This window comes from Mastigoproctus giganteus, chromosome 3 (assembly GCF_048544385.1).
Source record: "Mastigoproctus giganteus isolate SK-2022 chromosome 3, ASM4854438v1, whole genome shotgun sequence".
NCBI classification, from domain to species: Eukaryota; Metazoa; Arthropoda; class Arachnida; order Uropygi; family Thelyphonidae; genus Mastigoproctus; species Mastigoproctus giganteus.
The window spans coordinates 154628225-154652169 of NC_143577.1; the positions used below are offsets into that span (position 1 = coordinate 154628225).

The 23945-nt window shown below is 40.0% G+C and overlaps 1 protein-coding gene across 1 annotated transcript in view; it reads right to left on the bottom strand.

Annotated features, from left to right (window-relative positions):
* The window catches only part of atos (atos homolog atossa), a 370092-nt gene that overhangs the window by 59502 nt on the left and 286645 nt on the right, over positions 1 to 23945 (bottom strand). The window contains exon 10 of the mRNA XM_090369459.1: positions 5410 to 5469. Within this exon, the coding sequence (XP_090225585.1) occupies positions 5410 to 5469 (60 nt within the window). The remainder of the gene's footprint in view (positions 1 to 5409; positions 5470 to 23945) is intronic.

Here is a 23945-nt window from a genome sequence, read left to right on the forward strand (position 1 = left end):
TCTTTAAACTCTCATAGAAGCCCATCAGAATGCTGAGTTGGCACCTAATTTCTTCACATTCTCTGCACCTAGCACACACACAAAGACATCCTCCATGGCAAGATCATGTCCTGTTCGAGAAAGGTCGCAAACATGTCACATATTGTACATTTTTTTAGACTGTGATGTGTTGGAGAATCACCCCCCTTTGGTCTCCCCCCCCAAATACAGCACTTTTGCTACTTTGTGCATGTTGCTTTGCTGCACTAGTCTGGGGCATGATTTCCGTTTAAATACAATTTAACAATAAAAATTAATAAGATTTATAAATTTAATTGATTAATTGCCAATACTAAGCTAACAGATTCCTAATACAGTGCTACATATTACGCTATATAGTTTTACGTTACACCTTACGCTAGCAAGTTTGAGATATACATTGAGCTATTCTGTATCAATCTACAACAATGACGGCAAGTTTTGAACAGTACAAGTTTTATCGATACTAAGTAAAAAAAAAAAATGTAAAGTGCAGCCATTATCAACCCACTGCAGGATGGAAGTCTCCTCAACAATTCATGCTGAGGGAAATAGACCATAATCTGCCACGCTGGTCCAGTGCGAGTCGGCAGATCGACCTTATTCAGCAGTCAGACGCTTGAACCCCAGTCTACTCAAAGAGCGTGTGCTACTGCACTCCCGCTCCTGACCACTCAGCTACAGAGGCCGTTGATACTAAGTAATAACCCACAAAAATCTCTATCTAATTTTGAAATAAACTAAGTATTGTAACTAGAAATATAAAGCTACTTCTAGAAAATAAATTAATATGCCAAAATTTAAGAAAAACTTCTGTATTAGCTGAAGCCACTCTCATTCCCAATCTCTATATAGGTACAGTAAGTCTCCGACTTACGTAAGCCCGAATTACGTAATTTTTTTTTTTTTTTTTTTTTTTTTTTTTTTTTAAGGATTGTAAAATTATTCTCAGTGGTTGCTACTTATTCTCAGTGGGCACCACTGAGAATAAGTAACAAAAGTCTTCTCTACTAGAAAAGCATTACTTATTCGAAGTAGTGCAATACTTGGTATCTCGTTGTGAAGGTAGTCACAATAACGTTTCTCTAGTAGACAAATAAGTAACACTTCTCTACTGTTACTTATTCTCAGTTGTGCCCACCAGAAATAAGTAGCAGTAGTCTTCTCTACTAGAGAAGTGTTACTTATTCGAGATACCTGGTATCTCGTTGTGAAGGTAACCACAATATGAGATACAATTAAAAACAATGCCTTTACACTATATACATAGTTTAATTTTATGGGTTAACTATGGTGTATCTACACCGATATGATATATACATCAGTTTTTAAGTACAATAACATGCATTCTTCCTTCCTTTTGTGTTTTCTTATGTGCCACTTCAGCTACTTCACAACTGTCCCCAGAAAGTTTTTTAAACTAATTAAAAAAATATAACTAATTATATGAAAAATCAGATCAGTATGTAACTATTTTTCTTCAATTCTTCTGAGGATATCAAGTGGTTTTTGTAATTTTGGCATATCAGGGATATAGTAGCAATATTTTATTAGTCATTACCAAGTTACGTAAAACTCAACTTACGCAAGAAGTCCTGGAACGTATCACTTACATATGTAGTAGTAGTAGTAGTAGTTGTTGTAGTAGTAGTGGCATGTGATGCAAGAAAGCAAATGTATGAGCTTATGCAGCATCAGCCAAAAAAAAAAAAAAAAAAAAAAAACACACCATTCCCTCCAAATGCCTGTCCAGTTCCTCCTTAAATTTATTCAACCTATCAACTTCCACAACGACAGATGGAAGTTTGTTCCAGCAATTAACCACCCGCTGCCTAAAGGAAAATTTCCGCACATCTATTCTACACCTGTCTTTTCTTAATTTGAATTTATGCCCCCTTAGATTCGTAATCTGAACAAGTGGAAGGATCCCATCAGAATTCAGCGTGCTCAACCCATTCAAGGCCTTATATACCTCAATCAGATCACTGCGCAGGTGCCTAGTCTCCAGCCACTGCAATTTGCAGAACTTAAGCCTCTCTTGGTAAGAGGATCTCTTCATTCCCCTCACCAATCTAGTTGCCCTTCTCTGTACACGCTCAAGTAAATCTACATCCTTCCTAAAATGAGGTCTCCAGACCTGTACGCAGTACTCAAGCCGTGGCCTGACCATTGCCTTATACAGAGGGATAATCGCCTCCTTTTCCCTGCTAGCAAAATTCCTATATATCATTGACAAAACCCCATGACCTGCCCTGGCAGCCTGTCTGCATTGCTCAGAAAACTTCATATCTGCCTGCACAATTACTCCCAGGTCTTTTTCATTTTCTACCACCTTAAGTGCAGTACCACACAGTTGGTACGTTTCTCTGGGGTTACTTTTACCCATATGTAGTACTTTGCATTTGTCAAGGTTAAACTTCAGTTGCCACTTCTTAGCCCATCTGCCCAAATTATCCAGATCCTGTTGCAGTAGCACACTGCCATTACTGTCATTAACAACCCTGCCAACCTTTGTATCATCTGCAAACTTCGACATTAAGCCTGATATACCTTCATCAATATCATTGATAAATATACAAAACAACAGTGGACCTAACACCGAACCCTGTGGGACTCCACTAATAACATTAGTCCAAGAAGAGCAGCACCCATTGATTACCACCCTCTGTCTTCTCCCACTCAACCATCCTTTTATCCATTGTAGCAACTTACCCTTAATACCATTCTGCTCCAATTTGTTCAATAGTCTTCCATGCGCAACAGTGTCAAAAGCTTTCCTGAAATCCAAATATATGATATCAAAATTATTATGTTGGGGACTTACTGTATTACTAAACTTTGTTCTTATAAATATGGTGAAACCGGCAGAAAACGGAATTGGTGAGATTGAACTTGCTAAGTCGGTAGGAGGGGAAGGTTTTGATATGACTACTGAAGATGTTCAAGAATTGCTAGTAGAAAATGAGGCTGGAGAAGCGGATTTGGTGGAAATGGCATCGGAGGTAAACCAAATCAATTCAGAGGCTGATAGCGCAGATGAAAATTCTGAAATTCCAAATTTTACACTAAAAAGTATACTGGAAGGCATAAACTTAGTGGAGCAATTAGAATCTTATTTTTTGAATGCAGATCTTTTGACTGAAAGAGCGCAAAGTTCAAAAGGGAGCTTCAAAAATGTTTGGTTCCATACCATGAAAATTTCAAAGATCCATCAAGAAAAAGCAAACAAACCCAGATTACTGATTTTCTAAAGAGAGTAGAAGATACACAAAATCTATATGCTGCAGAAGAAAGTTCAGAAGGTGAAAATATTCTGCAACAGAGAAAACATTCTTGTTTGATTGTGCTTAGCAGCGACGAAGATGAAGAAAATTAAATGAAATGAAATTAAATGAAAATTATCTGACATATATGTATCACAGTTTGTAAGATGTTTGTTCAGTTATTACTATTTTTAATAAAAATTAAGTTTCCGATAGTTATAAAAATGGTGTATTTTTGTTAGCTTTTGCAACGTAAGCCCCCTTTTGTACTGGTTCTTAGTCCCGTATAACACAGTTTCGCACTACATGAGACTTTATATTTTTAATGAAAGGAGAGTTAACTTCATTTCCATGAAGTTAGTTCTCCTTTCATTACAAGATAACACAAAGAAACACTATTGGTATTTTTAATATGTGCTCCATGACAATATGAGTCAAAACTCTAAAACTGTAACCTTGTGAAAAAAGTTAAAGCACAGTTGAGGTTAAAACTTTCAAAAATTGTAGTTAACTCTTATCAGGTAAATTATTTAGTAATAGTTCTTTTTTTTTTTTTCCATACCTGGTAAGGCTGCATCCCCCCCCCCCTTTTCATGATTAGAATGTTTGTGAATTTTTTTTTTTTTTTTTGGACAGAACAATTTTTTCATCTTAACTGATGTTTTACAGTTATCCACTTCTTGTTAACCATTCTAAATATAATGTTAAAATGCACCTTTCTAAGACCTTGTGAATATTTTGCGTTAACTGACTCTGGTCATACATTTTCACATTAAAGATTTCACTGCAATTCCTAGGTTGAATATTGTAGGGATCATTATCTTTATGTTGTATTTTATTACCATTATTATTAGTATTATTAGTTTACTTATCAGTCCTAAGGATGAGAAAATTATTTTTAAATACTATTAATAATGTTATTTTCTCTTATTTTTCTTTGTTTAATTTCAGTTATCTTAAATTTACAATTTCTTTATTACTATTGGATTGAAGATTTTCACAGAGTTTTTATTTCATCTGCCCTTTATTTAATTATTAGCAATTATTACCTGTAATAACTGCTAGTGATTTATCCCTCCATAAAGAATGCCATTTTTCCCAGTAGCACCATTGTGTACTTTGAGCTTTATTACAGGTTCATCCAAAGTCATGTTACATAGTTCCTACGTTTGTCCACCTCTTTTTAACAGCACAATTTCCAAAACTCTGTTTATAGTGAATTTGTCACATTCTGCACCACATGTTTCTCACGTGAAGCTGTGATGTCAATTTTGATTATAATAGTTGAATACCTGAATATCCTCCAGTCACTGAGGATGGATGTGTAATTATTTCCAAAACTTTTAGTGATAACTAAATTATTTCTTTTTTTAAATCGGCATAGATTTGTATATTCGTTAATGTTAATTATATTAAGGAATATACTATCATCATTTTGAAGAAAAGTAAGTTTTCTGCAAAAAATGCAATTTCCAGAAATCTTTTAGAAAAGTTGGCAGGTATAAAACTATGGTAGCACAGTTTGTGATTTGAAATATTATTTTAAAGGATAAGTTGAAGGATATTTTTAAAATAGAAAACATGATCACACATGCCAACAACAGTTAATTTACACACAACCTTTTGCACACAAGCTTTTGCTATTTTTGAATTTAGTCCAATAAAACAGTACTTTAAGACATACTATAACTTCTAAATTTACACACAACCTTATATGGTAACCCAAACCACTCAGGATACATTAAATCAAGATATATATTTAAATAAATCAGTCTTCAGAATGTGAAGAGGTTATAGTAGGGTCCTTAAGTTTTTTCCACTAACATGTATCGTGCCTGCAAATTATACATTCTAAAGATCAATTTGCCTGCTTTAGAGGGTAAAAGCCTGGAGTGCCTTATCAAAAATCCTTCATGCCAGTTATTGTATAGTATCAATTGTTTGATAATTCAAATTATCAAGTTTTGGATGGTAGGAAAAAATACCTTTATGCACTTCACTTGTTTTTCAACCACTTCATCTTACTACAGCTTTTTCCAGTTCACTTGTCCTCATTGTCATGTACAGTATAACATAACAAACTACTAAATCGTGATAAAATTATAATGGTGATATAAGTAATACTTACCACTTGAACTGTTCCTTTCCTTGGAACATGGTAACCTTTCTTTCCAAGGTTGATGTGACCCTAGTATAGGAATAATATCTCGTATAAATCAAGATTTCTATTATAAGAAATCTAAGATAGTAACATCAACGTGAGTTTTTTTTTAACAAAATAAAATAATCATAAAGCATAGGACTACAATTAGCAATTCACTATAGAACTGGCAGTGATAATTCACAATATTTTGTTTGTAGTGAACTATAAAGTAGCATAGTGGATGGCATCAATATATACCGACCTCCTTCTTATACAGAAGGAGGTCGGTATATCGTCCGCCTACATTACGTATTATCCAGGAGTGTCAGGACGCATCTCGAAGGTCCTTAGAAGCTACAACATCAAATGTGTGCAATTACCCTGCAGGAACCTACGGTCACTTGTCTCCAACGTGAAGACCGCTTTCACACCTGTCTTACTCAGCAATGTGGTGTATCGTATCACCTGCAGAGACTGTAACAGTTGCTACATAGGGGAGACATCAAGACGTCTCCAAGATCGCCTCACAGAACACGACAGAGCAATCCGGCTTGCCGAAACTGACCAGTCCGCGGTCGCAGAACATTTTTGGGCCACCAACCATGATCTTGACCCCAAACGCGACTTGGAGATAGTGGACCACTCACGACACTTTCGCCACCGCCTATGGCTAGAGTCACTCAACATAATAAACAATTCTAAGGCATTAAATCGCCAGAAAGGCATGTGTCTACATCCCATCCTGGAAACTATTGTTTTATTGCTGGATGATCAGTGGCGTAGAAGCAGCACACGGCCGTGCAACAACGATGACGCATGATTAACGTGCCACTTTGCTCGTTGTATTGTATTCAAAATTTGTATTAACTTGTCAGTTGACAAAGGGACACGCGTCCCGAAAGCTACTGGTTTTTTATCTTATTATATTTTATTATAATTTGTTTTGTTAATAAACTGGGTAATAACTATAACTATGTGTATTTAAACTATGGACACCAGTACTCCAGGCCCATTCGTTACCATTAGTTATGAAGTATAACTCCACAAGATGAGAGATGCCTGATGGTGTACATAATGACAAACTAAGAAAATAATTGCACAAGGCATAGATTATGATTAGCAATTCACTATGAACAAAATATTGTGAATTATCACTGCCAGTTCTATAGTTTTAACATAATGACTGCAATTAAAAACTATTAAATTACTCTTTTATAAAATAAATTTTAGACTCCTTTATGATTAAAAACTACTAAATTACTACTTTTATAAAATAAATTTTAGACTCCTTTATGTGGGGTATAAGCAATGTGCAAATTTGCATCCACACATTGTGAAATCAAGCTTGTACACTGCTACAAAAAAAGTGCACAGCCCATTGTTAGCTGCTGCACTGTTATGTCAACTGTAATAAAACAATTGCAATGAAGAGGTCAATTCTTCTTTGCTTTGCCATCCAGAGTATAAAGAGACAGTAAATTATTAATGGTAAATTATGTACTCCATATGTTGTTAATTCAAGATTAAAAACCAAGCTGAAGCCTATTCTTAAAAATCAATAAACAACTTATGGGAAGTAGTTCTATGTCTCACAATGGTACACTTGATATTATCTTAATTTCAACCCTCATCTCTTCCATCATGCAGTATGACTGACAACTTTTAAAGTTATGTTCAGCATAATGGCAAGAACGATTCTTCCTTACATTTTGAGAGTACAGCTCTAAAATAGCATTCGCAGGCCAGCTGCTAGATAATCCACTGGACTGAAACTAATGGTAATGCTTTAGGAGGAATCTGGATCAACTAGGGTATAATCTTGCTGCCTCGACTCTGCCACACAGTGATTGGAAGGAGTCAGAGTAGTGTATTTGTGGCGGGGGCACGTCAGGGCCACATTATGTCAAGGAGCTGGGTATATTCTTTCTGTGTGTATACATCCACATCTAAAAATTATTACTTCATACAATGTCTCACACCTCTACTTTAACTTTACTACTAAATACATCACAAACAGTCAAATTAATAGAACAACAAAAAATTTCCTTGTTCATTTCACAAATATACGTGGTCTCAGTTCCAATCTCAATGGGATAAATATTTTTAATTTTTACCGTATTCTTCGTTAATTAACATAGTACATCGTGTTTTACAGAGATATTAAATAGGTTTAGTAGCGTTCATTAGCTTCTTATTTAGAATTTAACCAGTAATTTTTGGAACTTACGACTCCCTGTGTTGGCGGCAATATTCTTGAACTAGCCACCATATTGTAGTCGATAAGCTTAACGTATATAGTAAAATTAGATAGCGTAATACAAAGCATTGTATTAGCAATCTGTTAGCTTATTATAATATTATCAATTAATAAAAAATAATAATATTATTAGCTTCTTATTTAGAATTTAACCAGCGATTTTTGGAACTTACGACTCCCAGTATTGGTGCCAATATTGTTGAACTAGCCACCAATATAGCAGTCGATAAGAAATTAAATTTAACGTATATATATCTCGACCCGATAGTGTAAGGTATAAAGTAAAATTAGATAGCCTAATATGAAGCACTGTATTAGGAATCTATTAGCTTATTATAATATTATCAATTAATCAAAAATAATATTAATATTATCAAAATTCAATGTTAATTAAATTTAAACGGAAATCATGACCTAGACTAGAGCTGCGAAGCAAAGATCACAGACGAGCAAGAATGCTGTGACTCGGGGGAGAAATGAAGGAGGCGATTTTCCAATGCGTCACAGTCTCAAAAAGTGTGACAATATGAAATGTTTGCCGACCTTTCTAAAACAGGACATGATCTAGCCAAGGAGGATGCCTTTGTGTGTGCTAGGTGTCTAGAGTGTCAAGAAATTAATCGCCAACTCAGCATTCTGATGGGCATCAATGAGAGCTTGAGGTGCAGGATAAATGCCCCAAAGAAATTAATGAGGGGCCCATCGAGCTCTCAGCTGCCCAGCTCAACAACAGAGCTCACTCCTGTGCATCAGGCAAAAGAGAGGCAATCTACAAGGCAAAATGTGCTGGTCCCAAAGGAACTAGTTATTGTTGGTGACCATTGTCAGGGAGACAGGGAATATACTATGCAAGAAGGACAGGTAGAACAGGACCAGGGTATGTCTTCCAGGGTCAAAAGTTGATGACGTTGTAGAGCAGATATCATCTTTTAAGGGCACAAAAGGTGATGTTGTTGTACACATTGAAACTAATGACATTAAGAGTAAGAGATCTGCAGATTTACTCAACAAGTACAGTTCAACTTTGAAAAACAGTTGCAAGTTACAGCTGAATGTGAAAGTGTCTGCAATTCTGCCCAGACACAAGAGGAGGGAGTATATGATGAGAGCCTTGCCGTTCAATTCGGTTCTGGAGAGATTGTGCAAGGCTCAAGGCGTAAAATTTTTTTCATCCTGGTTTGTGCTTGTTGACAGGAGCAACTGCTTCTACAGGGATGGGGCACACTTCAATAGAAAAGGTGCAAGAATATTTGTTGATGCTATCGAGGCAGTGTGAAGTGGGTTGAAAAACTGCTAGCTGGGGGGGGGGGATACACAGACTAAACGGTTAAAGTGGCCGCAGGCAGAAACAAAAGTGATTCTTGCACTGGTTCTATTAGAATGAGCAGCAGCCTGGAATGGAAGGTAATGGAGATTTCCAGGACTGCTGGGAGTCATAGTGGAACAAGTAAATACATGGGCTGTGTTAGGGTAACTAAGAGTAGGAACAGGTGCATGTATAATTGCATGTAAACCAATGCTAAGAGTATAGTTAAGAAATTTGATGAGCTTAAAGTGCTAGTCAAGACATCAAAGGCAGATATTGTTGGGAAATCAGAGACATGGTATCACAAAGATATAAGCAGTGCAGAATTTGAATTTGAGGAGTGCAATGTGTACAGGAATGATAGACAGAACAGGAAGTCAGGAGAGGTTGTGCTGTTAGTTAAGAAACACATATGCAAAATGGGATGACCTGCGAGATTTCTTTTATTCTTTTCCTTGGTCGGATTACTGTTTCAAAACTTCTCATGTCAATGTCTGCTCAGATCATGTCAGTAAAATTATTCTGCAGGAATGGAATCCTTTATCCCACACTCCACTTTAAAATCTCGTCCTTTATGTAAACCTTCGTTTTCCAATAAATGTGCTAAGGCTGTTCAAGAGAAGAATGTTGCATATTGTAATTGGCTTGTTTCTAATTCTTCAGTTTCATTTTCTGCCTACACCAAAGCTCGCAATAATTGTAAAGCAGTTATTAATCAGTCCAAACTAGAGTTTGAACAGGCTAACAGTAGAAAACTTGCTTCTTGCCCTAATAGTAGCCGAGCATTCTGGTCTCTTGCCAAATGCTATTGGTTGCAACTTTTGCCCATCTCTGCTCCCACCTCTGTCCAAACCAGATGGTTCTGTTGTCACTTCAGCCAAGGATAAAGCTGACCTGCTAGCATCCCATTTTTATTCCAACTCATGTATTAATGACCTTGGTAAAACACCTTCCACCATTCCCAACAAGCTCCATTCAATGCCTCCTGTGGTCTTCCATCAAAAGGATGTCAGAAGGATTTTGACGAATCTTGATGATTTTTCTTCAAACTCATGTATTAATGATCTTGGTAAAACACCTTCCACCATTCCCAACAAGCTCCATTCAATGCCTCCTGTGGTCTTCCATCAAAAGGATGTCGGAAGGATTTTGACGAATCTTGATGCTAAGAAAGCTCCAGGTCCCGATGGTATTTCTCCACTTGTTCTCAAAACCTGTGCTCCTGAATTTACTCCTATTCTTTGCCACCAATTTTCACTTTCTTATTCTAAAGGTGTTTTTCCTTCTGCTTGGAAATTGGCTCATATCCAGCCAGTTCCTAAAAAGGGTGACAAATCCCTCCCATCCAATTATCGTCCCATTGCAATTACTTCTACTCTTTCTAAAGTAATGGAGAAATCAATTAACTGCCAACTCTTAAACAACCTAGAAACCTTCCATCTGATCAACGATCGCCAGTATAGATTCAGTCAGTGTCAATCCACTGGTGATATTCTGGCTTATGTTACCCATTTATGGACTAATTCAATGGAAAGGTTTGGCGAAACAGAAGTAGCTGCTCTTGACATCTCAAAGGCTTTCGATCATGTTTGGCATAAAGGTCTTCTAAACAAGCTTCCATCTTATGGTTTCCCAACTATTTTTTTGTAATTGGTTATGAAGTTTTCTTTCTGATCGCTCACTGAGGATGATGGTAGATGGCTCTCTGTCTTCTAACTTCTCCACTAATGCCGGTGTCCCCAAGGTTCTGTTCTTTCCCCCACTATTTCCCTCTTGTATATTAATGACCTTCTTCCATTGACTGGAAATCCTAGCCATAGTTTTGCTGATGATAGCACATTGCATTCCACTTTCCATTTTGAGAAACCTTGTCCTACTCAATCAGCTTCAACTTCTCGAAAATCTGTTACCAATTCCTTAAATGCTGATCTTCAGGTAATTCTCCAGTGGGGCAAAGACAACTTAGTTGATTTCAACAAAACTCAGTCTTGTCTTATATCTCGCAAAAAGGATTCTTCTGCTGCTATGCTTATCTTTGGTGACACTCCGATTTCTAGGCAAAATGATATATCCCTTTTGAGGATTACGCAGACTTCTAATCTCTCTTGGCACAAGCACATTAGAAATATTGCTTACTCTGCATCAAAAAAACTTGGTTTTCTCTTTTGCTCTCGGCGTTACTTTTCTTCTAAACATCTGCTCACTGTACAAATCGCAAATCCACCCTACCATGGAATATTGTTCCCATATCTGGGTGGTGCCCCCAAAAGCTCTCTCAGGCTTCTTGATTCCATTCAGAAAAGGGCAGTTAAGTTAATTAATGATTCATCTCTAACAGAGTCGGTAGCCAGGTGGGAAGGAGCAGCAGTGCATAGCACACGCTTCTTGATTAAACCGGGGTTCGAGCCCGTCACCACCAAATACGGAGGATGCGGAAAGGTCAGGGAATGACCACCGCATATCCCGGAGCAATATGGCCTTAGTTCCTAATGCTCCTTAAAAAATCAAACAACAAACAAACTAACAGAGTCTCTCCACTTGCTGTCTCATCGACGTACTGTTTCTGCTACATGCCTTTTCTACAGATATTTCCATGGGCACTGTTCTTCTGAATTGGCTTCTATAATTCCCGCTCTCTCTTTCAAAACAGTCCAAACTCGTGCAGCCACCAGCCAACATCCATTTACTGTCCAATTTCAAACTCACAGAACCAACTTTTCATCTTCCTTGTTTATTCATTCAACTGTCATTTTCTGGAACAATCTTCTTTCATACGTATTTCCTGAAAATTACAGGGTACAGAATTTCAAGTCCAATGTCAACAAATATCTTCTTTCATCTTCTCAACCTCCAATCCAAGCAAGGTACTAAGTACTATAGGTTCTAATACCTCTCATGTTTGGGGTTTACATAAAAAAAAAAAAAAATCTAAAGAAGTGCATCCAATTGATATTGGTGGACAATGCAGGGTTGAGTCTGTTTGGTGTGACATAAGCACTGGGAAAGAAAAAATGAGAGTAGGTGTGTGTTATAGGCCTAATGAATCTGATGAGTATAATGAGCAATTGTGCAAAGAAATAGAGTGGTCCAGTAAATCAGAATGTCTTATAATGGGGGATTTTAACTTTCCAATTATTTATAGGAAATTGTGGGTTGGTCACTCGCACACTAGCAAGACTTTTGTGGATTTATTGGATGACTGTCTTCTACAGCAACATGTTCGAAAGGTAACCAGAGGGAGTAATACTCTTGATTTTATTATAAGCAGTGATTATTCATGCATTAAGAATTTGCAGATAAAGGAACCACTGGGTGACAGTGATCACAATGTACTGATGTGGAAATTACTTAAAGATGTAACTACCATCAAGGCTACAGGAAAGGGCTTTTGCTTTCGTAAAGGTGACTATAGAGGTCTCAGACAGTTTTTAAATTCTGTACAGTGGAATCAACTGACGATGTTACCAACAGTAAATTCTAAGTGGGAAGCATTCAATGAATTAATCGTGGATACTACTAAAAGTTTCATACCTATTAAGAAATATTGTTCAAGGTTTAGGCCTAAATGGTGATCAAATGAACTAATGAGGCTCGTGGCAGAGAAGCAGAATGTATGGGATGCATATAAAGCCTAGGGCAGGTATAAACTAGTCTGTAATCAAGTCACAAAGGAGGTTAGGCAGATGAAGGCAAATTACGAGAAATCTTTGGCAAAGGATGCAAAGAGTTCTTTACTTATGTAAACTCTAGAAGGAAAGGGATGAATCAGATTGGACCACTTAACACAGATGGGTTGACTACTGATGATCATGCTCAGGTAGCTGATAAATTGAATGAGTATTTTGCATGTACATTCACACATGAGTAGTTATTCAATGAGGGGAGTGCCAGAAGTTTATCAAACGTTAACAGGGAGCTAAGTGATTTTGTAATAACTGAGAGCAAAGTGGAGGAGAAATTATTGAAATTAAACATAAGGAAGCATCTGGGATGAACAGGATCTATCCAGTTATATTAAAGAGGCAGCAAAGGAAGTAAGCAAACCCTTAGCCTTAATTATGAGAGCTTCCTTGGACTCAGAGGAGGTAATATGGACTGTAGGTGTGCAAATTTATCACCAATTCACAAAGGGGGTTCAAAATTTGGCACAAGTAACTACAGACCTGTTAATTTAACTTGTATTCTGGGGAAAATAATGGAATCACTGGTTAAAGAAGCATTGCAGGATGATCTAGACAAGACTTCAGTAATAGTTAAGACACAGCATGGGTTTGTTAAAGGGAGGTCTTGTCTGACCAATTTAATTGGTCTATGATGTGGTCACAAAGGAACTGAATTCCAAAAATAATTTTGATATCATATACTTTGATTTCAGGAAAGCTTTTGCTGCTGTACAAATTGGAGAGGTATGGCATTAAGGGTAAGTTGCTACAATGGATAAAGGGATGGTTGAGTGGGAGATGACAGAGAGTGGTAATCAATGGACACTGCTCTTCATGGACAAATGTTATTGGTTGAGTTCCCCAGGGTTCAGTGTTGGGCCCATTGTTGTTTTGTATATTTATCAATGATATTAATGAAGGTATATCAAGTTTAATGTCCAAATTTGCAGATGACAAAGGTTGGCAGGGTTGTTAACGACAGTAAAGACAGTATGCTACTCCAACTGGATCTAGATAAGTTGAGAAAATGGGCTGAGAAGTGGCAACTGAAGTTTAACATTTACAAATCCAAAGTACTGCATATGAGTAGCAATAACCGAAGAGAAATGTACCAACTGTGTGGTACTGCACTCAGGGAAGTGGAAAATGAAAAAGACCTGGGAGTAATTGTGAAGTCAAATATGAAGTTCACTGATCAGTGCAGACGGGCTGCCAGGGCAGGTCATGGAGTCTTGTCAATGATATATAGGAATTTTGCAAGCAGGGACAGGGAGGTGATTAACCTGTTATACAAGGCAATGGTCAGGCCACGTCTAGAGTACTGTGTACATGATTGGAGACCTTATTTTAGGATGGATGTAGAGTTGCTAAAATGAGTACAAAGAAGGGAAACAAGATTGGTGAGGGGAACTAAGGGGTGCTCTTACCAAGGAAGGCTAAAGTTCGGCAAATCGCAGTGCCCGGAGAGTAGGCACCTGCAAGGTGATCTTGATCGAGGTGTATAAGGCTTCGAATGGGTTGCGCAAGCTGAATGCTGATGGGATTCTTGCTCTTGCTCAGACTAAGAAACTGAGGGGGCACAGTTTCAAATTGAGGAAAGATAGTTGTAGAATAGATGTGTGGAAATTTGCCTTTAGCCAGCAGTTAGTTGATTGGTGGAAGAGGCTTCCATCTTTTGTTATGGAAACTAATAGCCTAAATAAATTAAAGGCTGAGCTGGACAGGCATTTGGAACAAATGGAAGGGTGAAATGGTAGATTTTTTTTTTTTTTTTTTTTTTTGGCTGATGCTACATAAGCTTGCTTTCTTGCATCGTATACCTCTACTAATGCTAATGCATGTCCATTTCAACCTGCAGTTGGCCGAGCTGCAATTCCTTTTTTTGACAAAATCCCTATCACTGCTGCTTATCTTATTTGTCCTAATTATTCATTGTATGATTCCTTTTGCTTAAAAGCTGATACTTTTGGATATGCATGATAGTTACTCTGAAGACGCTCTGCTTGGCAGTGATCATTAACTACTCTACCAATCTTTATATCATCTGCAAATTTAGACATTACATAAGCCATCTATCCCTTCATCGATGTCATTTATGAAAATCAAAAATCATAACACCCAAGTCCCTTTCCTCCACTACTGGCTTAATTTCAACCCCACCAAGTGCATAAGTTATTTTGGGTTTACTTGTTCCCTAAGTGTAATACCTTACACTTTGTTGGATTAAAGTACAGCTGCCATTTTTCTGACCATCCCTGAAGTCTATCTAGATCACTCTGAAGAAGCTCTGCTTGGTGGTGATCATTAACTACTCTACCAATTTTTACATAATCTGTAAATTTAGACATCATGCCCTCTGTCCCTTCATCGATGTCATTTATGAAAATCAAAAACAACAGTGGTCCTAATACTGATCCTTGGGGAACCCCACTTCTTACATTAACCCAATCTGAGGAATACCCATTTATCACAACCCTTTGCCTCCTGCCCTGAAGCCATCCTGCTATCCATTTAAGGATTTTCCCTGTGACTCCAATCTGTTCCAGCTTAAAGTAACTGCTCATGTCGGATTGAATCAAATGCTTTGATGAAATACATATAAACAATGTTGAAATTATTCACTAAATCCAGCTCTTGAGTGACCATGTCAAAATAGCTAGCCAAATTATTTAAACATGATTTTCCCTTTACAAAACCATGCTTAGTATCCTTCCAAATTCCATTTCTATTTAAATGATCTTGAATTCCACCCGTGATCATTGTCTCCATGATTTTCCCTACTACTGAAGTTAAATCGACCAGATGGTAATTTCCCACATACATTAAAACTTTTCCAATCCAACAGAATCACTCCCAGTTACATTATTCCCGAGGGCAAGCACTTGTTTTTTCAGAGACTGAAATTTTTCTAGCAATGCACCAAATTTTATCTTAAGATCGGTACACTCCTTACAATGGTGACTAAGAAAAGAATCGCCAGGTGAGCTATGATTATCCACCAGGTCGACCTGTCGGGCAAGAGGAATGGGAGCCCATACCCACTGCAGTGCATCATTCATTGGTGGAACATCTACGTGAGAGTGGAGTGTGGTATAGTGACCAGAGGAAGACTGACACGCTTGAAGTTCGTAGTAGTGATATCAATGTAAAACAATGTGTCCAGATACTTTTTGGAGGGTGATTATTCAATTATAAAGGAATTTTTATACAAATTAAAACTCAATTAGTGCAAAATTCCATTAGAATGGAATTTTACAATAATTATGCAGGCCTTCCTAAATTTCTAAAAACTATATTTATGAGCACATATATCGAAATAAAATTCAGAAACTCAAAACTAAGATCTCTACTGACCAACAAATAGTTTAAAAATTAGCAATGACCAATTAGATGCTGATATACCTGAACATTCAGAAATTCTATTCCCAGTTGATTTTAATGAAAAATATGGAGTATTGGTCTTTGTTTCTATTTTTATATTTAATGTGTTTGTTAAACACTTCTGTTCCTCAGTTTTATACTTTTTTAAATCTTATTATGTTGCTAAATGATGTGGTTACCATCGATAATTGAAAACTTTATCTGCATTTGAGGAAAAAGAATTTATTATTAATTTAGAAATTTACTAAGTTATATATGTGAAATTTAAAGCATCAGATGTTTCAGGCCCCATATTATTTTAGGTTTTGATGAAGGGCCTAAAAATATTTTTTGACCAGCTAAGAAAGATTTTCTTTATCAACCAATTCTAATGCACAGGCCAGGCACAATTTGTGAAGTAGTAGCATTAATGGAAGCATGTGATGCAAGAAAGCAAGCATATCAGCTTATTGCACCAGCATCATCAGATATGGAAGAGCTTAAATTTATTTAAGCTATCAGACTTTCACAACAACAGATGGAAGTCTGTTTCAGCAATTAACCGCCCACTGGCTAAAGGCAAATTTCCGCACATCTATCCTACAACCGTCTTTCCTCAATTTGAATTTATGCCCTCTCAGGCAATTATTCTGAGCAAGAGGAAGAACGCATGCCCACTCAGGTTCATAATCTAAGCAAGTGGAAGAATCCTATCAGAATTCAGTGTACTCAGCCCATTCGAGGCCTTATACACCTCAGTCAGATAACCTCGCAGGAGCCTACTCTCCAGATGCTGAGGGTCTCCAGAGGACCCCTTCATTCCCCTCACCAATCTTGTTACCCTTCTCTGTACATGCTCAAGCAACTCTACATTCTTTCTAAAATGAGACCTCCAGACCTGTACTCAAGGCATGGCCTGACCATTGACTAAGGATAGTCACCTCCTTTTCCCTACTAGCAAAATTAGCATTAGCAAAAGCACATGAGGCAAGAAAGCAAGCTTATATAGCATCAGCCAAATAAAAAAAAAAAAAAAACATCCTTATTTCACCCATCTACTCGCTCCAAATGTTTGTCAAGCTCTGCCTTGAATCTATTTAAGCTATCAACTTCTACGACAGATGGAAGTTTGTTCCAGCAATAAACCACCTGCTGGCTAAAGGCAAACTTCTGCACATCTATCCTACAACTGTCTTTCCTCAATTTGAATTTATGCCCTCTCAGGCAATTATTCTGAGTAAGAGGAAGAATCCCATCAGCATTGAGCATGCTCAAACCATTCAAGCCTTTATACACCTCAATCAGATCACCTCACAGGTGCCTAGTCTCCAGGCACTGTAATTTGCAAAAGCCTTTCTTCATAAGAGCAACCCTTTGTTCCACTCACTAATCTTGGTGTCCTTCTCTGTGTTCACTTCTTGGTGTTCTTCTCGTTCCAACAGCTCTACATCCTTCTTAAAATGAGGCCTCCAGACCTGTATACAGTACTCAAGGTGTGGTCTGACCATTGCCTTATACAAGGGGATAATCACCTCCTTATCCCTGCTAGAAAAATTCCTGTAGTATATCATTGACAAGATACCACGAGCTACTCTTGCAGACCATCTGCACTGCTCAGAAAACTTCATATCTGCCTGCACAAATATCCCCAGGTCCTTTTCATTCTCTACCACTGTCAATGTGGTTCAATCAACAATAAAAAGCAGTGTACCTGCTACAACAAAAAAGACCTTGCCAAAACAACCACACCTGGTGGTACTGCGACCAACAACCATTGAGGAAAATCAAACAAGTGAACATTTAAAGATGCAAATCATGACCAGCCTAAAAGAGGAATTCAAGACAACCAGAATAAAGTCGGCCAGGAAAACTAGAAATGTCGGAGTACTGATAGAGACAGAAACAAGGGAGGAAGTGCAAAAAATTATCAGTAATACCAAAATCACTGAGCTGGGGCTCACAGCGACTACCCCTAAAAGAAAAGGGCCCTCAATAGTTATATATGACTTGGATATAGACCTGACCCCGGACAAACTAACAGAGGAAATCTATCAAAGAAACCCGATGTCCGCTCTCCCGGAACACAGAAGGAATGCACTGCTGACAACAAAATATTCAACCAAGTCCAAGGATGGCACTCAACAAAACTGGATAACTGAACTTGTGCCTGCAGCATGGAAAGTATTAAACACCCAGAACAGAGTATATGTAAATTGGGGCAGCCACCGTGAACATGTGGCTGTACCCAAATGCTTCAGGTGCTGTAAATAAAGGCATACAACGCACACCTGCACCCAGACTGACCCCACATGCGGCCACTGCTCGGCAAAAGGCCACACCTACAGGGATTGCCCAAACAAGAGTACTGACCCAATCTGCACCAACTGCAAGAGTCTGAAGCTGGACTGCACCCACTCAATCAGGGATAACAAGTGCTCCACCTACCTGAAGATTAAGAGCTTGTTCCAATCCAGGCTGGATTATGGGGATGCGCCTTAGAGGATACAATACTACAGAGGTAAAATTTCTGCAGATCAACGCACATAGGGCCAAAGCAGTAGCATATCAAGGTCCGTATCAAGGTTGAAGAGGAGAATGTAGACGTCATGATAATACAAGAGCCATACTCACACATGAAGATAGTCAAGGGATACCCCCTGACCTACAAGATAGTACAATTCGAGGGCAACACCCCTTGGGCTGCAGTCGCGGTCAGAAATCCGGATATTATGGTGACCAAAATCACACAGCTTTGCACAGCCTGGGCTGCATGTGCCCACCTCACCACAGCTGTGGAGGCATTTTATGTTATTGTCCCCTACTGTCGCCCGGGCAAAGACATAACCTCCGCCACAAGATACCTCCAACTGGCTTCTGACACCCTTCCCAATGCTAAAATTATAGTTGGTGCAGATGTGAACTGCCGGTCACCAATGTGGCATAGTCACACGCCAGACAGACATGGCACCAGAAACGGAACTATATTGGAAGAGTTCCTGGCAAATTCAACGTTGACAGTGTTAAACTAACCAAACAATCTGCCCACATTCAGTAATACACTGTGGGAGGCCACCATAGATGTCTCCTTGGCTTCCAGGAACATCACTAATCATACTACCGACTGGTCCGTCCAAGAGGCCTGGACAACATCCGATCATTGAGCCATTACGTTCCAACTCAACAGATCGCTGACTAGGGTACCTGCAGCTAGACAAACCACTCACAGATACTCCATATACAAAGCAAACTGGGAACTCTTCCAAAGTACCTTAAAAAGCAGCATAAAACAGAGACAGAGGGAGCTTGAGCACCTCGAAGACCCAGATCACCTCCAAAGCAAGATAACAAAGATCATAATGCACACAAGCGACATCACTATTAAAAAGAAAAATCCAACCCATGCGGCTGTGCCCTGGTGGAATCTAGAACTGCAACGACTCCGGAAAGAAACACAAACCAGAAGAAGGGCCTTTCAGCGGGCCAGGTGCTTCTGGCCGACTGCAGAGGTCGAAGTACTCCGACAACGCTACAAAGAAGCTGGGAAATCATCAAAAAGACAGTAGAGTGTGCCCCGAACCTGTTGCTCAACCTCTTCAACCTCTGTCTTCACTGTGGCACCTTCCCGACCTCGTGGAAGAAAGCAAACGTCAAACTAATCCTGAAAGGAACACTTACACAGCCCAAATCAGAAGCTGTAAACAGCAATCTTGGGAGCGCCTGGTCTCCACCATAGGAAACGAGAACCCCTGAGGAATCGTCTACAAACTGACCATGAATAAACTCCCGAGGGGAAGTTATTGCCGCCACCACATTGACCCAAGGAGGCATGTCCACAACCTGGGAGCAGACCATTTCCAATATCCTGGACACAGTCTTCCACCCGGCTATACAACCGGAGACAACAGAGCAGATCCAACTCTGCTCAGAAAATTAAAGCTATCAAACAGCAACGACAGAACCTCACTTCACTGTGGAGGAGCTCAACAGTGCTGCCACCCCCATTAGGGGAAGTAAATGCCCTGGACCACACCTTTTGGAGCCCAAAATCATCAAAAGGACAGTAGAGTGTGCCCCGAACCTGTTGCTCAACCTCTGTCTTCACTGTGGCACCTTCCCGACCTTGTGGAAGAAAGCAAACGTCAAACTAATCCTGAAAAATCCGACCAAACCACCACACCTCCCAGAGTCGTACAGACTAATCACACTTTTCACAGTTGCAAGTAAACTACTCGAACGCCTCCTCTATGGACGAATACAGCAATATTATGACAGCTGTCCTGGCCTCACACAACCAATTTGGCTTCAGGCGGGGCGCTCAGCCATGGACGCCTTAACACACCTACAAGAACAAGTAAGAAGATGCACCAAGAAGTATTTCCTCGTGATTGCCGTGGACTTTGCTGGAGTGTTCAACACACTTTGGTGGCTGAGCGTCTTGGCAAGGCTTCGGGTTGCTGGGATCCCAGGCAACCTCTACAGCGTCATCAAGAGCTACCTCACAAACAGATCCATCAGGATTGTTGCTCTCTATGGGACCCTCTCCAAGAATACATTTCGCAGCTGTCCACAGGATTCGGTCCTTGGACCACTACTGTGGAACACAGTAATGGACTCCTTCCTAGCCATAGACCTTGACGAGGTAAAATCACAGGCCTTTGCCGACGACCTCTTACTAACAGTGTCAGCGACTCAAGGGCACAACTTGAGACACTGGCAAACCGGGCTCTGTCCACCCTTCAGGAATGGGCAAAGCAAAATCAACTTAGAATATTCCCTGAAAAGACAAACTCCATTTTGCTCAAGGGGTGCCTCAACCTCAGGCAGCCTCCACAAATCAAGATTGACCAGAAAACAATTAAATTCTCAAAGCAGCTAAAGTACCTAGGCATGATTCTAGATCCGAATCTATCATTTCAGGACCACCTGAAATACTTGCGCACAAAAGTCAGACAATACACTGTATTGGTTGCCAGAGTCACTTGCAGAGACTGGGGCCTAGACAGACGGGTGCTACGTCTTTTCTATAAAACCATCTTCACCCCAATAGTCACATATGCATCTGGCGCATGGTATCAAAAAGCCACAACTGTTGTCAATAAACGAATCATTGACTCGATTCACCGATCAATCCTTCTGACCATTACTCGAGCTTGCAGCACAGTGAACACACATGCCCTGCAAGTCCTTGCTGGTGTCCTTCCACTGGACTTGGAGATCATTCGACGGGGCCTCACGCACCACCTAGACAAGGGTATCCCACAGACATGTTTAGGATTCGCCACCGACATCATCAATAGCAAGACAATGGAAAAGAAAAAGCTGCATGCTCACCTGCTACAGGTGTGGTAGGATAGATGGGCACCTCGCAAAAAAGGCGAAATCACCAGAAAGTTTCTGCCCAACATTGGCCGGATTTTTCCGAACTTCCCACTCTGGTTTTCTCCAGTCCTACAAGTAACATACCTACTGACAGGACATGGAGCTCTGAATGCAAAGCTATCCCTACTCGGAATACAGGAAGATCCCACCTGCACCTGCAGGGGGTTGGAGAGCTGGCAGCACCTCATGCACGACTGCCAGCTCTATGATGACCTCCGCAGTGCATTCATCACCAAAATACAGTAACTACCGTACAGCCAGGAGCACCACATCTTGGACACCAGGGAAGAATATCAGGCTTTCTCCAGCTATGCACTGGCCCTGTTCATAAGACGGAGAGCTCTTATCGCAGCGAACCGCAAACAACCACTGACACCATAAGGAAATGAACAAACCTCGAAGGAAATCGTCCTGCGGAAGACGCCTGGAACCCAATGGCCTCCGATAATCAAGGCACTAAACCCTGAAGTGGACCTAAAGTCGAATCAATGAGAAATGAGTCTATAAACAACATTGATGCAAACACCACATGGATGGGAAATGAAACAAGAAAGATCCCACAAACGCCGACAAGCAAACCCGGACCTTTTGACAGTAAAGACTGCAGAATGGACGGGAACCACCCCATGAACTAACATGCTTCAGTCCGATTGCTCCTGGGAACGGACTAGGACCACCAGCAGCTCCGCTGCCAAATGCTATATGGCAAGCTGAATGTGGTACCCTTACTTTATTCACCTTAAATTCCCTATCCCTGGCAGGAGGGAGAGGAGACATGCTCTGGTTCCTCCCTGCCTTGCCGACCCATCTCTTCGCATGGTGAGGCATGGACTGCCTCACTGACCACCTAAGGTCGCCTTCTCTATTGTTCCCATGCTTCTGCCTTTCACCCCCCCCCAGTCTTCAGCCTCTTCCCCCACTCTACCTGTATATCTTATCCATGGCAGGGGTAGATAACTCTTCTTCGTCTCCTCCACCCGCCATCCAAACTTCCCTCTGGTGTGGCATGGGCATGCCATGCTGCCTAGCAGGGGGTCATCTCCTCTATCGACCCCTTACTTCTACTTCTACCCACCAGTCTTCAACCTCCCCTCCCTCCCGCTTTTATCTTTCATCTAATGTATAGCCCACACGTCTAAATTTAGTAACAACAAAATTCTGCTCGACCTATTAGGCCTTTTAACACATCTCTCTAGCGTTCAACCCCAACCAGCGATTTGCTAACAGCAATATTATTAAGAATTAACATCAAACGCGTATGTATATTTTTTTTTTTTTTTTTAGGTCCTAGCCACTGAAATCCCGGGAAACTAGATGGCAGGACCTGCCGGAGCAACTTGTCAAACACCCAGCTAGCCTCCACGTGGCGAGGTATGGGCAATGTCAGGCAGCACTAGGGGCCTGGCGGCAAATAAGCCGGACAAACAATGGGCACAACACATCACACTGCACAGACATCGCCCACACACTTTCAAGTCTCTGGCTTGACAGTGTACTGTCCTCGATACAGCGAACACACGCAGAGATGGGAGAAATCCCAGGTGCCATCTGACACGAACATACCTTATACCTGCCAATGTGGTACCACAGAGTTGATATGTTACTCTGGGATTACTGCTTCCCATATGTAGTACTTTACATTTGTCAATGTTAAACTTCATTTGCCACCTCTCAGCCCATCTGCTCAACTTTTCTAGATCCTGTTGCAGCAGTGTACTGTCATTAGTGTCATTAACAACCCTGCCAACCTTCGTATTGTTTGCAAACTTGGACATTAAGCCTGATATACCATCATCAATATCATTTATAAATACAGAAAACAACAATGGACCCAACACTGAACCCTGAGGGACTCCACTAATAACAGTAGTTCATGAAGAGCAGTGTCCATTAATTACCATTCTCTGTCTTCTCCCACTCAATCATCCCTTTATCCATAGCAGCAATTTGCCTCCAATGCCACACTGCTCCAATTTGTGCAGCAGTCTTCCATGTGCAACAACAAAGGCTTTTCTAAGATCCAAATATATGATATCAAAGTTATTCTTTGCATCCAGTTCCTTTGTGACTACATCATAGTATCCAATCAAATTAGTTAGACAAGACTTCTCCTTAACAAACCCATGCTGTGTCCGAGCTATAACTGAAGACTTGTTTTTTTTTTTGTTATTTTGTTTTTAGGAGCATTAGCAACTAAGGCCATATTGCTCCGGGATATGCGGTAGTCATTCCCTGACCTTTTCATATCCTCCGTATTTGGTGGTGACGGGCTCGAACCCCGGTCTAATCAAGAAGTGTGTGCTACGCACTGCTGCTCCTTCCCACCTGGCTACGGAGGCGCCAACTGAAGTCTTGTCTAGATGATCCTGCAATATTTCTTTAGCCAGTGCCTCCATTAATTTCCCTGGAACAGAAGTTAAACTAACAGGTCTGTAATTACTTGTGTCTCCCTTTGATCCTCCTTTATGGATTGGGGTCACATTTGCACATCCCCAGTCCATGGGTACCTCCCCTGAGTCCAGGGAAGCTCTCATAATTATGGCTAAGGGTTTGCTTA